The sequence below is a fragment of the Carassius carassius genome, chromosome 23 (assembly GCF_963082965.1).
Source record: "Carassius carassius chromosome 23, fCarCar2.1, whole genome shotgun sequence".
NCBI classification, from domain to species: Eukaryota; Metazoa; Chordata; class Actinopteri; order Cypriniformes; family Cyprinidae; genus Carassius; species Carassius carassius.
In genome coordinates, this window is record NC_081777.1 from 4,412,033 (window position 1) to 4,427,213 (window position 15,181).

The window sequence follows — 15,181 nt, forward strand, 5'->3', positions numbered from 1 at the left end:
ATTTTACTGAAAATTATACACAATTATACACACACACACACCAGGTAAAATAAATATTAAACACGTCTCTATTTTTTTTTCTCAGTAAATATATTCCTGAAAGTTCTGTCATATTTTAGATAATGTGTTAGACGTCTATTTATATATTTTTAGTTTATTTTAGTACATCAAGTATCTGAATGAAAGCTGAAATGCGCGCGCACACACACACACACACACACATATATTAGTTTTAGCTAATGATAATAATCCTGATCTGAATGAGAGTGAATGTTTCTGGATCAGGCTACAAAAAAAAAAAAAAAAAAAGCACAAGTGACTATTATAAGTATCAGTAAAATATTAATAAGTGTTTTCTGTGACAGGTTTATTTCATCTCCAAATGTAGCTTTTTAAGCCAATATAAGTTTCCACACTGTTAGAACAGACATAAGTGGCTTGGTCACCTCCAGTCAGCACAAAACTCATGTTCAGCGACATTACGTTTTAAAAGCGGCCACATAAAATATTCATGTGCTGGTTCAGTTCGACTGTAAATCTCTAAGTGACTCCTGTACATTTTATGCCTCCCTTATTGCATTTAATATATCAAAAACAACTGAAACAGTCTTTGTAGTTTTCCTCCTACAAGTTTAAAGAAGCTGAGGACAGAAACTGACGATCCACACCTAGAAGATTCACAGCCTTCAGCATCTGTCTGTAATCACCAACCCACCTACTTCCTGTCTTTATATTCTGAACGTGTTCAACTCCGAGCAGTTAGGACTCTTTGTTGTGGTCTAAGAATGTGGTTTTTTTGGGCAATAAGTGGTAAAATAATATCATCAGTGATCATCAGATGTGTTAACTGTCCAACAAATCTCATTCTCTATCAATACAGATATAACAGTGGTTTAAATAAATACATATTTACAATACTTTTTACATATTATACATATAAAATGAACTGAAGATCTTTAAATATAAACATTGGATATCCTGTTGCCAAAGTATTGCACGAATATCTCGGGATGTCCTCTGTAGAACTGTCCGAGCAGACGGCGCTTCTCTTTCAGACACAGATTCGAGTTCTCGTGAATAGTTTGCAGTAAGGTCCACAGCTCCTCTCTGGTGGTCTTCTGAACCGTTTCCAGGTAATCTTTTCCAGTCAGACGGCGACAGTACGTTGTTCCTAAGAGAGTGGAGATTCTCAATGGGTTTTCTTAGAAAATCAACCATCACACATTATAAGCCGTGGTTTATTTACAAAGATATTTGTGAATCTACAATCCGACATATATTTGTAGATTTACCTGTGATGAGATCAGGATCTGTTCCTTTGATGATACTGGCCAGTTTATCACTAACAAGTTTGTGCAGAGTGACGGGAATCTAGAGCAAAAACGCAGACAAATGATTACAAAAGCTGTCAGTTCACTTCAGACACAGAAACATAATTTTATGAGAGAACCACGAGCTGAGTTATTCACAACAAGGCTCTCATATTAAAACACAAGGACTGTTACAATTATTATATATGCTGATATGCTTTGGGCCGTCTCTTCTGCTCAACACGGCTGCATTTATATGATCAAAATACAAGTAATATATTAAAATATTATTACAGTTTAGAATACATTTTACAATATAATGTATTCCTGTGAGCTTTCAGCATCATTCCTCCAGTCTTCAGTGTCACACGATCTTCAGAAATCATTCTAATATACTGATTTGCTAATTATTACCCACACGTGAAAACGGGTTTTGCTGCTTAATGTCTGTTTCAGGATTCTTTGATGGATCTAGAACAGGATTTGTTCCAGACCTTTGCACAGTCGAGCACATTATACAGTATATGTCTGATTGTATGTCATTAACAGTAGGCTCACCTTGAAGAGGTCGTGGTGGTTGTCCGTCATGAAAAGAACCAGAAGATCGACCTTCCCCTTGGCTAGTTTAGTCCCATACACAATAGCATTGGAGAACACCCTCTTCACTGCCATTCTGTTCTCTATCTACAGAACAAAACAAACAATCAGCTGGTCAGGTTTCTGTAGGGATGTAGGAAGGGTGTAATAAATGGATTTCACCTCAAAGCTGACTTTAGTTTCTGCTTTTAACAATGACACTTTTATGCGACAGAAACACTGTTGTAGTGTGCACTGGGCTGATTTAGCTGCAAACATACTGAAAGATCTGCTTCAGTTTCAGTGCAGATACTGTATCCATTTCACAAATGATCTCTAAACACTATGTCATTTAAAAATACTACACCAGCACTTCATATCATCCTTTATTTGTTTTACAAATAACTGACTCACTTGAGCATAAAAACACACGCTCAAACAGTATTTCTCAGTCTCCACTAGACGTCAGATGATTGGTACCTCTTTGTGAAGTCTGGTCTCCTGAGGGCCGGCGGCGAGGGCCATGAAGCGCAGTAACCTGCGGAGCTCCTCTCTACTGCGTGAATCCTGCAGCTTCAGACAGAGCTGAAGAGACTCCAGAGCCTGCTCCTGCTTCCCGTTCACTGCACACACGCACAACAATATAATACAGTCATCTCTGAGCAATCCAGTGGCCTGTACACTCAGTGTTGGAAAGTCACTACTTACATGTGACGGTTACATAATAAATGCAACTGTAATCTGTTACAGTTACTGCAAAAAATGTGTCATTAAATTACAGTTAGTACTGTTAAAAAATATTTTCACACACAAACAGACAAAACATGAGACAGCAGTGTTTCAGGAGTTTAGGACACAGACACATGCTTATTTGATAACTCTTTTAGTTCCTATTTAGGTTTGTGTACATTCTTGATTTTTTTAGATGAACTTTGTTTTGCTAGATATCAGTGCTTCCTGTCAGAGCTGCAAAGATTTGATTTTAAATCAGTATTTAACCTCTGAACGATCTCAAAGTGAAACGCGAAGCTAAAGTTTGATTTTGTGGCGACTGTGCTTTAAAATGACATTTTTATAATCTTAATTCAACTGACTGAAGTCTGACAGTAATAAGTGTTACTGTCGTACTACTGTAAGGTTAACGCGGCCTGCTTTAAATGGTTCAAAATGATTAACAGTTGAAAACATTTGTCAAATCAATGTAATCAGTTAAATTTCTTTAATAAACTAATTGAAACAGTTACACTACTTGTTACATTTTAAATAGAGTAACTTGTAATCTATAACCTATTACATTTCCAAAGTAACCTTCCCAACACTGCCTGTAGAACATTGCTAGGATGTTTTGTATGGTTGTTAATAATGCTGGGTGATGTTAGTAAACTGGTTTGAATTATGCACACGGTATGATTTCTAAAAAAAGAAACTGACATACTGGTACAACTGGCTAGGCAACGTAAACAGCGTCATGAATTGAGAGGAGATACTTGTTAACTGCATACACTTCTGACTAATGGTTATAGTAGCATTAATAACACACAACTAAAACTTCAGTCGGAGATTCTGAAGACGAACACAAAGAGGAGGAAATAGTAGCAGGCAGAGCAAACTCACTGTTTATGATACACAAAATATTGCGGAAAAAACTGAATTGGGGGTGAGGGGTTATATGAACTGACTGTCTTCAGTTAAGTTTATTTTCTTTTTCCTCACCTCCATATAATACATATTAATGTTTACAGCGGTAGTAAATGAAACGCTGTTTCACTGCTGCTCCATAAGCGCCACCTGCTGTCAGTGTGTGAACATGCGTTCTCACTCAGCACGTCTGCTTGTTTTAATTTTGTGCATATTTCATGCAATATAATCTCACAAAGCTAAGGTCAGACCGGCTAATGTTGCACTCTACTAACTGCTAATTGCATTTAATATAAATTAGTTGCATTTAGTTATTGCAACTAAGTATCCAAAAACATCATGCAAATATATTCTTTTAATGTAAATTATTACATAATAACAAGTACTTCATCTTAACAGGGGCCACTAATAAGCTAATAAGTTTAATTTCCTATAAAAGTCAGGTTAAGCTAACATATAATGGACTGATCTCTCACCAAGCAGCTCGCAGACGCCTGAGTGGATGTCAAAGACGTGGTTGCTGAGCAGCGGTGGGTAGTCTGGCTGGCCGTAGTGCTGAACGAGGGTCCCGTAGAGGAGCTGCTTATACTGGGACGTCTCCTCCGCACACCTGGCCAGTCCTCGGCTCACCTCCACCACCAGCTGATCAGGAAGAAACTCCAGACAGTCCACAGCCGCCGACAACCAGCTGTCTGCTCTGTTAATGAGACGGAAGAGGAAAGAAAATGATGCAAAGATAACACAGAATCAATTAAAAGCACAGCCATCTAAAAATACACAACACTTAAAATGCAAGGACAGAATCAATAAATGAGAAGATGCAAGTTTGCTATGAGATTTCCTTCATCAGAATGTGTGTGGACAAAAAGAGATTGTCTTGAACATGAGTGGGTGAAATCAGCATGGTTTGGATTCATACAGAACTATTACATAACGATCAGCTGACACTGGACTGAACACATGTAGTGCAGATTACTTTTGCATGCATTTAATTTAAAAATAATAATACTAATAATAATAATGTTATTGAAATAGTGCAAAAAAAAACATCTTCCAAACCATTTCTTTACCCAAACACTTAAAAAAATATATTATAATAATTTACATTTTTGTCTAGACGGATTTTGCGGGAAAGTGCGTGACACATCAAAGAAACTCCAGCGGCGGGTTTCCATATAAACCATGCTTATTTCAGTTAGTCTTACTTATTTTGAAGCAAATCAACTCACAATAAGTCATACTAACTTAAATAAACCTGGCTTATTTGGTAAACCTGTTTTATGAAATGATGAAACGACGAAATGTAAAGATTATCATGACTCATTAACCAAAAAACAAATACTCTTCCACGTGCTGTTTTGTTTTTTAACCGCTAGGGGGCTATAAGTTACATAGTATGACTATTACATAGACTTACCGTATTTTCCGGACTATAAGTCGCACTTTTTTTCATAGTTTGGCTGGTCCTGCGACTTATTTATCAAAATTAATTTGACATGAACCAACGAAATGAACCAAGAGAAAACATTACCGTCTCCAGCCGCGAGAGCGCCCTCTCGCGGCTGGAGACGGTAATGTTTTCTCTTGTTTCTTGGTTCTAAATAAATGCGACTTATATATGTTTTTTTCCTGATGTATTTGCATATCATACATATAATACATATCATGATGTATTTTATGGACTGATGCGACTTATACTCAGGTGCGACTTATAGTCCGAAAAATACGGTAAATACTTTATATTTTGAGATGTGTCAATGCAAGTATAAGATTATAAAAACATTTCTGGAGAAGGATGTTTTTTACCTCAGCACTTTTGCATTGTATTATATATTTCTTGAACAAAATGTAAAACTCTAGCTTTTGTCAGCGCAACTCTAAAACACAAAAGGAGAGTTAAACAAACAGAGATGGAGCATGATATGGAAATAATCAGCATACTGAGCCTCACTGAAGGCCTTGAGGATCTCACGGTCGAGGTAGCTGCTGGTGTAGAGGAGGTCTGGGTCGCTGTCCATGCTGTGGAGGGGCGGGCGAGGGCTCTCGTGGCCCTCCAACAGGTTCTCCAGAAGAGGCAGCTCAATCAGCTTCAGGAGCCTCAGTATCGTCTGCTGCCGCCATATTTCATCCATCACTGATACAGACACAGTCATGACACATGTCATCTTTACAACTTTTAGGACAGATTTTATGACAATTTTGTCAAACAGTCAAAAAACATCATGTTTCATGACATTATACAAAGCATGCATATATTTCCAAAGAAAACATACACTCCTGTGATAACCCCAGATTCATCATCTGTGGTGTGATGGTTGTGTTCATGTTAAGATTTCCCAAAACATCCTCTAGAGACTTTTCCGTCTTGACAAGTGAGTTGTTTGAATACACAGAATCTTCTTTCCTAAAGGAAATAATCAGACAATAGTAATGAGTATGTCATATGTCTGAAACAGTTTCCAATGAAGGATCAAGCTGAACGAGTTTCATGCATTCTCGTATGAATCACCAAATAAGGATTTTTAGTCCATGATTCGCTGTGATGTGAAAGAATAAAATCTCAAAGAAAAAACCACTCAGAGAAAATACCAAGCATTCTGTGAGATCTCTATGCAACTAAAAACAAGTAAACGATTAACTCATTTTGCAAGGTTTTACCAGCACTTGTATCTACTGTAAATGGAAACACAATGCACTTTTCTGCATGTTTTCCACACATTTTGTTATCTGCCACCGATTTGTCTCCCAAAAATGAACAATCTGTTATAATTCGGTGTGACGAAAAAAAAAAAAAAATTCATTCCAAAATATTTTTAAATCTATTTAAATGACGGTGAATAGGAATAGATGTTTACAAGCTTCAAAAAGGATGCAAAATCACCATAAGAGCATTATAAAATTAGTCAATGATTTGTGCAATATATTCAAAATGTTCAGCTGTCAATAATCAAGTTACTTTCTTAAATTAATCACTGAAACTTTTGACTTCATACATAAGACTTCATGAATACGGAGCCCCACACATGACATGCAAGAGAAAATAAATAAATTGTGCTCACGATTTTTACTAATTCATTCCCTCCATGTACAAAAGCGTGCACACGATTAATATTTTCTTTTTCGATTTGCTAAATTGTCCTCACGATTTACTAATTCATTCTCTTGATTTATAAATTGTGCACCTGATTTAGCCTGCTATTTTTTTCATGCATGCCATGTGCAGGGCTACGTACATGAGAGAAGTAATGATGCACAATCATTATATGTCAAATCTTATCATGAATTCAAATGATCACGTTCATGAGTGATTCTTTCACAAACCAGACTGATTTGATTTGGCTGATTTATTATCAATGAATAATGATTTTTCATAATAATGATAATTTTCATTTTTGGTTCCACACACAAATGACTTTGATTTTAAAAAATAACTTTAAAAAACACTTGGAATTGTATATGGCCCACTTTTATTGTGTTTTTGCCTCCTTTTAGAAGCTTCAAAGCCTCATTCCCCATTCACTGTAATAGCATGGAAAAGAGCAGCCAGCACAGTCTTCAAAATTTCTCCTTTTATGTTTCACAGATAAAAAAAGGTCCTACAGGTCTGAAATGACATTGATTCGTTTCAGGCCACGGTCTTTTAGAGAAAGCATTAGGAGGAAGGTCTACAACCTCTACAAGTTTCTGATATTTTCTGATTATATAGTATACAGATTCACTGAACGAAGGTGATTTGACCTACCTTTTGTCACATTCACTATCTATATTCTCTGAGCTTGATGCGCTTGGGGTCGGCTTGATTAGAAACCTGTACAGACTACAGCTGCTGTCCTCAAACTTGGCTTGCCTCTTTTCTTTCCCAAACACCTTCGTGTCCACCGCCTCGAAGACTCTGGCCTCCATGAGGGCCTGGCAGAGGCGGACCGCTTTGGAACGAGGCACCTCCTCGTCTCCGCAGATCTTGCTCTGAATGATGTGAGCCAGAACCACATCCACAGCCTCGGAGCCCAGAAAGCAGTCATGGTAGATCTTCAGATTGTGGCGTCTCCTCTTCACCTCCACCTGCGTCTGAAGGTTGTTGATGATGTTTGTCCAGATGTACGTGGCTCGGAATGGTTTCCCAGCCATCCCTGTCTCTGTCGAGAGAGGGACTGGATGAGAAACGCCAGAATAATGATCACAGCCTGCATTCTTGTGTTTCTGATTTCCCACATGTTCAATAAATCGATAGCTTTTGACTGAAAGGAGATGCATTTAATACGTTTAGTCAGGCTTTAAAAAACTGTGGACACAAACTAGGCCTTCCATGCCAATATTGGTGAGTTTGGCATTTTTTTAAATCAATTATAAGGAATACAATTACACACAGAATTTGGCACCGTCTGTTATTAATACTGGAACGAGTCTACAAAATGAAGCTTCTTCAGACTTCTGAAACTGGACAAAGAGGTTTTCAGCTATTTAATTTCAGCTCTTTATCATTGTAATCATCTTGACAGTTTCTAGAACATGAAGTTTCCCATGTTTTGCTCTCATGGCTGTAACGCTGGACTAAAGAAAGCTTTTACAGATCCTACTTCCAACACAAAGAGCATCCGCTTCCAAGAACAATACTGTACCTCATAAGCCTTATAAAAGACACTCTCTGATCATTTCTCGAAAGTGTTTCCTGCCGAATTTTATGTGCAGCTCTGAAGTAATGATTATGACCCATCAGGGATCAGGTTATTTACTAGGGGTGGCTATGAATGTTGTGATGTCATAGAGACGCACCCCTAGTCTTCAATATGAAGGCTCTGCGTCAAGTGGACAACAGCTGGCTTCAATACAAAAGATTCTCTCTAGACTGTGGTTCAAGAGTTTTTCTGGGAAATCTGAGATGCAGAGAACAGTAGATTAATGCTAGCTGTGTGAATATACAATATAGTCATTGTTTGCCCCTCTAAAAAACAAGTACTTTTTAGCATGTTTTTGAAAAGAGTTCTTGTTATTACAGAAATAGACTAGAATATAAGTAATTTGCAATTAAATTAAATGTATTATAGTTTAAAGTTGAATTGAATTCGTTGAACATAAGCGTTTGAGCCACTTAAATAGAACCTATGTACATCTTTATATGTAATTTCATAATTACTTATACTGCTATATTTTCGCAGAATGTACCGGCAACTATTTATGACAAAGTAAAACATACTTTAATGTTATTTCTATTGAAACTTGTATGCCACATGTTTTTTAAACATATTTAAAATAATTTGTGTAAATTTCAAATATATTAACTTTAAAAGTAACTAGTGGTCGACCGATATTGTTTTTTGACAGCCGATGCCGATATCTTGAAAAGCAGGAGGCCGATATAAATCCGATATCATTTAAAATATATATATTTAAGAAATATTAAATCATTTGACAATAGATTAAAAAATAAGTATTTTCACAAATAAATTTTATACAAATATAATTAAAAAAGAAGTAACTACAGTAACCAACAGGGCACTCTGTATTCTGGGAAGTTTGTGTGCATTGGAAATCATTTTCAAATAAAGCCAGGGTAACACTTATTTTACATACAGCATAGAGACAAGTACATGAATATGACAGTGGGCGAATGCATAAAGTGCAGCATAATTTGAAATCACGTTTAAAGTGTAAAGAACAGGCTGACCGTCAAACAGAGAACACGCAATCATGCTGGATAAAAAGGCACACTTCACAAGATATCACAGATTAAATGTTCATTAGTCATTCAAAGATTTGCTTAAATAATATAAATGCGTATTTACTTAATGCTGATGGCAAACAAGATAGTATTTTAATGTTTGCCTTTCTATTACTAATAATATAAAAGCAATCGTTATAATATTTTTTGTATACATTAATTCCTTTGTTTAACTGCTCTATCTGATTATTAGACAGACTTCAATTCGTATTAGACAGAACTGTCAACGACGACGACAAACAAGAGAGAGAGTTTGAGCACTGTGTGCCAAAATAAAAGTCCCACCTTGAACACATCGGCCAAGTTGGAAACGTATCGGCCGATGCAGATATTTGAAAAATGCCAAATATCGGCTGATATATCTGTCAACCACTAAAGTAAAATCAGATAAAAATGTAATCTGTACTTAAAGAAACATCAATTAGGCTTTACGCTTTAGATAACATCAAATTGAGTTCATTTAAACCACGACAAAAGATTGCTTTAAAATTTACTTAGAGAAAAAAATTATTTTGACTATTACAAAGCACTTTTTTTAAAAAGTGTATGCAAGTGTGTTAGATGTTATAAAAAATAACTATTTAAGTACCTTTGAGTATCACTGTTTTTACACCTAACAAACAAATGAGCAAATCTGGAAAAGCTTTATTTATCAAGACAGAAACTAAAAAACAAACATAAATTTAGTTTCTTTCCAAATGGCTAGATTTGACTAGACTCGTCAGATTCATGCCTCCATCTGATAACTATTTGATAAGGAAAACGTCCTTGTTATGTTCACATCATGTAGGCTTTAGCTCATTTGTATATCACTGGTTGAAAAACTGTATTAGTAGCCTACTTGCTGAGATTTTGGTGTAACTATTTGAAATAATTTATTTCATATAAAAGTAACTGAACCTTACAAACAAGTATGATGCTAGTGTACTACAGGAATGGAATGACTTAGTTAAAATGAAAATATGATGCCCCAACAGAATTATGAAAGACAAAAGTTGTGACATTTGTCAAGTATGGTAGCCCATACTCAGACTTGGTGCTCTGCATTCAAGTGCACACACACAGCAGTGAGAAGTGAACACACTGTGAACACACACTCGGAGCAGTGGGCAGCTGTATCCAGCGCCCGTGGAGTAACTGGGGGTGCAGTGCCTTGCTCAAAGGCACTTGAGCCATGGGTATTCAGAGTGGAAGAGAGCGCTGTTCATTAACTCCCCCTCACCTACAACTCCTGCCAGCACCAAGACTCAAACCAACGACCTTCTGGTATCTAGACCAGCTCTCTAACCATTAGGCCACAGCTGCCTGCCACAGCTGTGGGTACAAGCCTGCATCAAGAAAAATGACGTCTGAAAAAAATGACATTTTTTGTTGTTGATTTCTTAGTGTGCATGAATAATACCAGTGTAACAATCAAATGTGAATCCAGTATCTGCAGAATACCTATGGTGTTTGTCCCCATGGACAGAGAGCATCTGCTGGAATCACTCCTCTCCTGATGGCCAGCACACACTGATGTGTTTGCCCAACACTCAGATAAATAACCCCAGAGGGAGAGCAAATACACCAGGCTATTGTTATAACACAGAATCATGTTGAAGACAACTTAGGACAAACCCTGCTAATTTGTCCTAAGTGTATAAGAGTTAAGAGAACTAAGAGCTCTCTAGTTTGTCATGCACAGACACGCCAAATGCTTTTACCCTCTGGCTACTGTAAATGCAAAACCGCGTCTGAATGACAACTTGAATCAAAATGTATGAATGTATATATCTATCTATCTATATATCTATATATATATATATATAGAATACACATCAGAAATGCATTATTTATTTTTTATTATTTTACCAATTACAGACAACAATTACAAGACAAATCTTATATGTAAGGTCCAAAAAAAACATCCTTTCCGACATAAAAATGCAGTAATATGCATGTTTTAATTTTATGTAAGCTATTTAGCATTTACACTTTAGTTAAAAACGAAGTAGCTTATGCATTTATATTTCATATGTGCAAACACGAAATAAAATCAAATAGTCAGTCGTACACGCAGAAATCTACCTGGAGGTCCGTGCATGTAGTTGGGGTTAAAGCCGGTTGCGTCGCGCCGCTGCTGTACCGAAGTGAACCATCTCCTTTGGTCTCGCGCTCTAAGCTGATGTTCACAATCGCACGCTCCGAGACTGAACTCATCTACAGCCGCAGACCGCGCGCTCTCCACACCCTCGCCGTGACGTCACGAGGGCAGTCGCGAGCTCATTAACATAATAATGAGTTCATTAACACTCAAACAGTCACTGAAACTTGCAAATGCTAAACAAGCACCACTAAATGTAAATAATACCGTTATAAAGACAGCAAAAATCTGATCTAGACTTTTCATGGTTTTTTGAGATATCGATATTTAAGGGCTAAACAAGAAATTAAACATGGTTCCCGCAAAAAAAAAAAAGCACATACATATTGCCATTTCTATATTCTATATAGTGGCAACCCTTGTTAAAAAGAAGTGTTCCATTTTATTAACTGTACACTTGTATGGTATTCAAATCTTATATATATGATGATATTTCATTTAAAGTTGATCTATTTTAAATTGCATCAAATTCATTATCACATATGTACAAATATATTTTTTAAAAAAGTGTATATATTTTAAATATATTTTAATGTAATTTTAAATGATATGCAATTAAGTGTCCAAAATCATGTTCAGTTTAGTTAAATGTATTATTAAAAAACTGCTTTTTCCATAAGTGTTAGATATATGCTAAAGTGCTTTCATTTTCTTTCAAAATTTCTCTTTCATTTTAAACAAAATAACATTTAGATTTGATGAGATTCCATATGTTTTATTATTATTATTATTATTATTATTATTATTATCATCATTTCTAACAGCCTGGCCAGGAACCCTTGAAAATGTATTAGGCTAGTCAAAATTAATTAAAATGATGAAATATTTAAGTTAATTAAAATAAAAAATAATAATCATCAACTGTTCTGCAAGTACACGTAGGTACGTAGGTTAGCCTCTGGAGGTCAAATGAGACTCTGTGAAAGTCTTGTGTCACTTGAGATAATGTTGATGCTTATTAAGATCATAAACAATTAAAAATAATTTGTTTCAGCATCTCAATCTCAACTGGTTGAACAAGAAGTCTGATAACTGGGAAATAAACACAGACAGCTTTCACAGCATGGTGTGTGGTTTTAAATGACAATTCAGTTCTTAGAAAGCATGACTAGTTCAAGGAATTTAGCCTGACCAGGATTTAAGTACTCAGAAATATTAACAGACTGTGGATAATAGGGGCTGAGAAAACTGTAATTTGATATAATGCATCGCTGCATAGACTGACCTCTGTTATGAGAAACCCATAGGTACATTTTTTAAGCCGTTCTTAATAGCGTGCATTTGCAGGTCCTACTTCACCCGCCTTGTAAATCATTGCCAATGGCATCCGCATAAAAACCTTAAGATGGATGTTATGATCTTTAATAGACATCTTGTGAAAATTTTAGTGGAATAATGTGAATAGACCTGAATCCAGGAAGGAGAATTCGGTAACAACAATTTGAGAACAGTATAAGACTGCTATAACGTGAGAATGTGTTATTTTGGTACAACATTCCAAATAAGAGATTTTGAAAATCCTGAGCTCATCAGCAAAGCAAAACCTAGTCCTAAGCATCAAAGGAAGAGTCGGTCTGGACTGTATTTTTCATGCATAAGTGTCAGTGTTGAGATAGTAGCTAAACGTGGTAAAGAAACCAGTTCAACGGGGGAGGGATGGGATTTATCTAGAAAGTCCTTTTCTACGACTCTTCCTCATGATGCTTTGTCTGAGTTTTCAGGCCAAACGATTGTAAAACAGAATTTGCCTCTCAATGCTAGCTTTCACACTCTCCAGGGGGTCTCATTCACTCATCTTTCCCAAGTCATTATCCCTTTTACTGTCCTTTTGCATGATTTCAATACACACAAACACTCTGATTTAAACAGTATGTGTCAGTCGAACATCCACAATCTTCCACATGCCTATTTTTAACACGTATATTTTGTCATGAAAACTAGTCCATAAAAACTTTTAAAGGACATAGATAACAAACTTTTCGGGTTTGTCTGAGAGGTTTGAGATACTATAAAAAGTGTTTACTTACCCACTCAGAACAACAGACGATGAAAAGTTCCAGAGTTGACCTCATGCGAAATACATTGAATTAAAAATCTATAAAACAAAATAAGCTCTTCGTAAAAGTTAGGCTTCCAACCACTAAAAACGCACGCGTGTCATAAGAACTGGTTCTGTACGTTTCTGCCCCCTGTGTCACAGGTTAAAGCATTTTCCTTTTACTCTTGAGTCAACACATTCCTACAGCTCAGGGTTAAATCATGCTGAAGAACCTGTTAGCAAGGTCAGAATACCTGGCTGTTGTTCCGCTTTTCTTATCAAGAACCCAGAGCCGCCTTCCCTTCCCCTACACTGCCCATCTGAGCTCTTTATGTTGGGTGCGTTATCACCTGGGCTTCATGGGAACACAAGGGGTGTGATAAGTGATTACTGATGACCAGGGTGTTACACTCGTTGTCACGTTCATTGGTCTGGTCATGTTTGACATCACAGGACACGTATGAAATGTCTCGAGGAATGTTTGAATCCCTTGAAGAACCAACCAGCTCACATTTCCCCTAAAATCTAAATATTCGAAGAAGTCAATGGCACTCGACAATGAAGTCTTTTTGTGAGGACGTTTTTGCACTATGACATGCTTTGTGAAGATATTTTTCACATTTTTTTTGATGAGCCCCTCCCCCAAACTCTTATTACTGCCACCCAAAAAATAAATAAATGATTAAAAAATAAATCATTTTGTCCTTAGGCTACTGTTATAAAACGAAAAATTGTATCTTATCTAAAATATTTCATACTTTACAATTAAATATGCACACACACATATATATATATATATACATACATATATATATATATATATATATATATATATATATATATATATATTTGCTCTTGATGGGTTATGTGAGATTCACCCTTGTAAGTTTTATTATAACTTTCAATGTACTTTTAAATTCTGACTTGGTAAAATCTAATCTTGTTAAAATGAAGCCAGTTGGGCTCTTGAAGCTCCTGTCTGATGCACCGAGTATCTCCAGGATGGATGGTTACTGGGTGGATTGTATCAATTGCCCATCGTTTGTCCCCATAAGAGAATTCCAGTCTCAGTGAAACCAGAACAATGAGTTGACCGTGTGTCAGTCCCACACGGCCCCAGCAGCCCGATCCTATCCATACTCATGTGTCTGAGACGTTTGGGACTGGACAAACATCCAGTTCTGCAATATGCAGCCTGGAATCTACTAACACCCCTCACTAGACTGAACTGTACAGTGGCTTCCTTCATGACGGGCCACTCGTGGATACTGAGGTCTTTGTTTCCAGCCACAGAGATGTTTGAGATTGCAGCATTGTGGCTTGCGACAATCATATTTCATTCAGCAGTCCACTGATCAGCCGTACTGGGTTAGGGTTAGTTCACACTTAGTACATTATTTTAAATTATATTATTTTCTAAAGTTTACTTCTTTTTCACAAGGGTATAGAGAAGTGTTAAGAGATTCTGATTATTCTCTTGTAGAGCACAAGCATGGAACACATATATTTTAATTGTTTTTATAATTAATCTGATTTTGGACCCAAAGCTTCATTTGATTTGAATTTAGTTAGAGTTAAATATCTTTTTGCTGACTATATATAACCATCCTCTTTTGTAATGAGGCAAAATATCTAGAAAAAAAAGTCAGCAATATTTCTTAACATATTCATCAGAAATCAGTACTGCAGATTTTATAAATGATGTTCTTGATTTGGTTGCTCTAAATTCCCAGAGTACACAGACAATGCACGTCATC

At 36.4% G+C, this 15,181-nt stretch overlaps 1 protein-coding gene across 3 annotated transcripts; it reads right to left on the reverse strand.

Annotated features, from left to right (window-relative positions):
- Positions 1-827: 827 nt before the first annotated feature.
- LOC132101242 (DEP domain-containing protein 7-like) lies at positions 828-13,569 on the reverse strand. Of its 3 annotated transcripts, none has more exons than XM_059506018.1 (9): positions 13,414-13,569; positions 7,267-7,660; positions 5,798-5,928; positions 5,466-5,658; positions 4,001-4,221; positions 2,367-2,509; positions 1,869-1,994; positions 1,293-1,371; positions 828-1,171 (listed from the first exon to the last, which is right to left on the reverse strand). In XM_059506018.1, the coding sequence occupies exons 2-9, from the start codon at positions 7,650-7,652 to the stop codon at positions 957-959; spliced, it is 1,494 nt and encodes a 497-aa protein (XP_059362001.1). In that variant the 5' UTR covers positions 7,653-7,660; positions 13,414-13,569; the 3' UTR covers positions 828-956. The 3 variants fall into 3 exon arrangements, with proteins under 3 accessions (XP_059362001.1, XP_059362002.1, XP_059362000.1); XM_059506019.1 differs by lacking the exon at positions 13,414-13,569 and adding an exon at positions 11,297-11,404; XM_059506017.1 differs by lacking the exon at positions 13,414-13,569 and adding an exon at positions 11,311-11,398.
- Between the last annotated feature and the right edge of the window lie 1,612 nt (positions 13,570-15,181).

Coding starts and splice junctions, on each gene's coding strand:
- LOC132101242 (XM_059506017.1), bottom strand. Junction 1,372..1,868: donor ACCACCACGACCTCTTCAAG/GTGAGCCTACTG, acceptor TTTTTGCTCTAG/ATTCCCGTCACTCTGCACAA. Junction 1,172..1,292: donor AGATCCTGATCTCATCACAG/GTAAATCTACAA, acceptor CCACTCTCTTAG/GAACAACGTACTGTCGCCGT.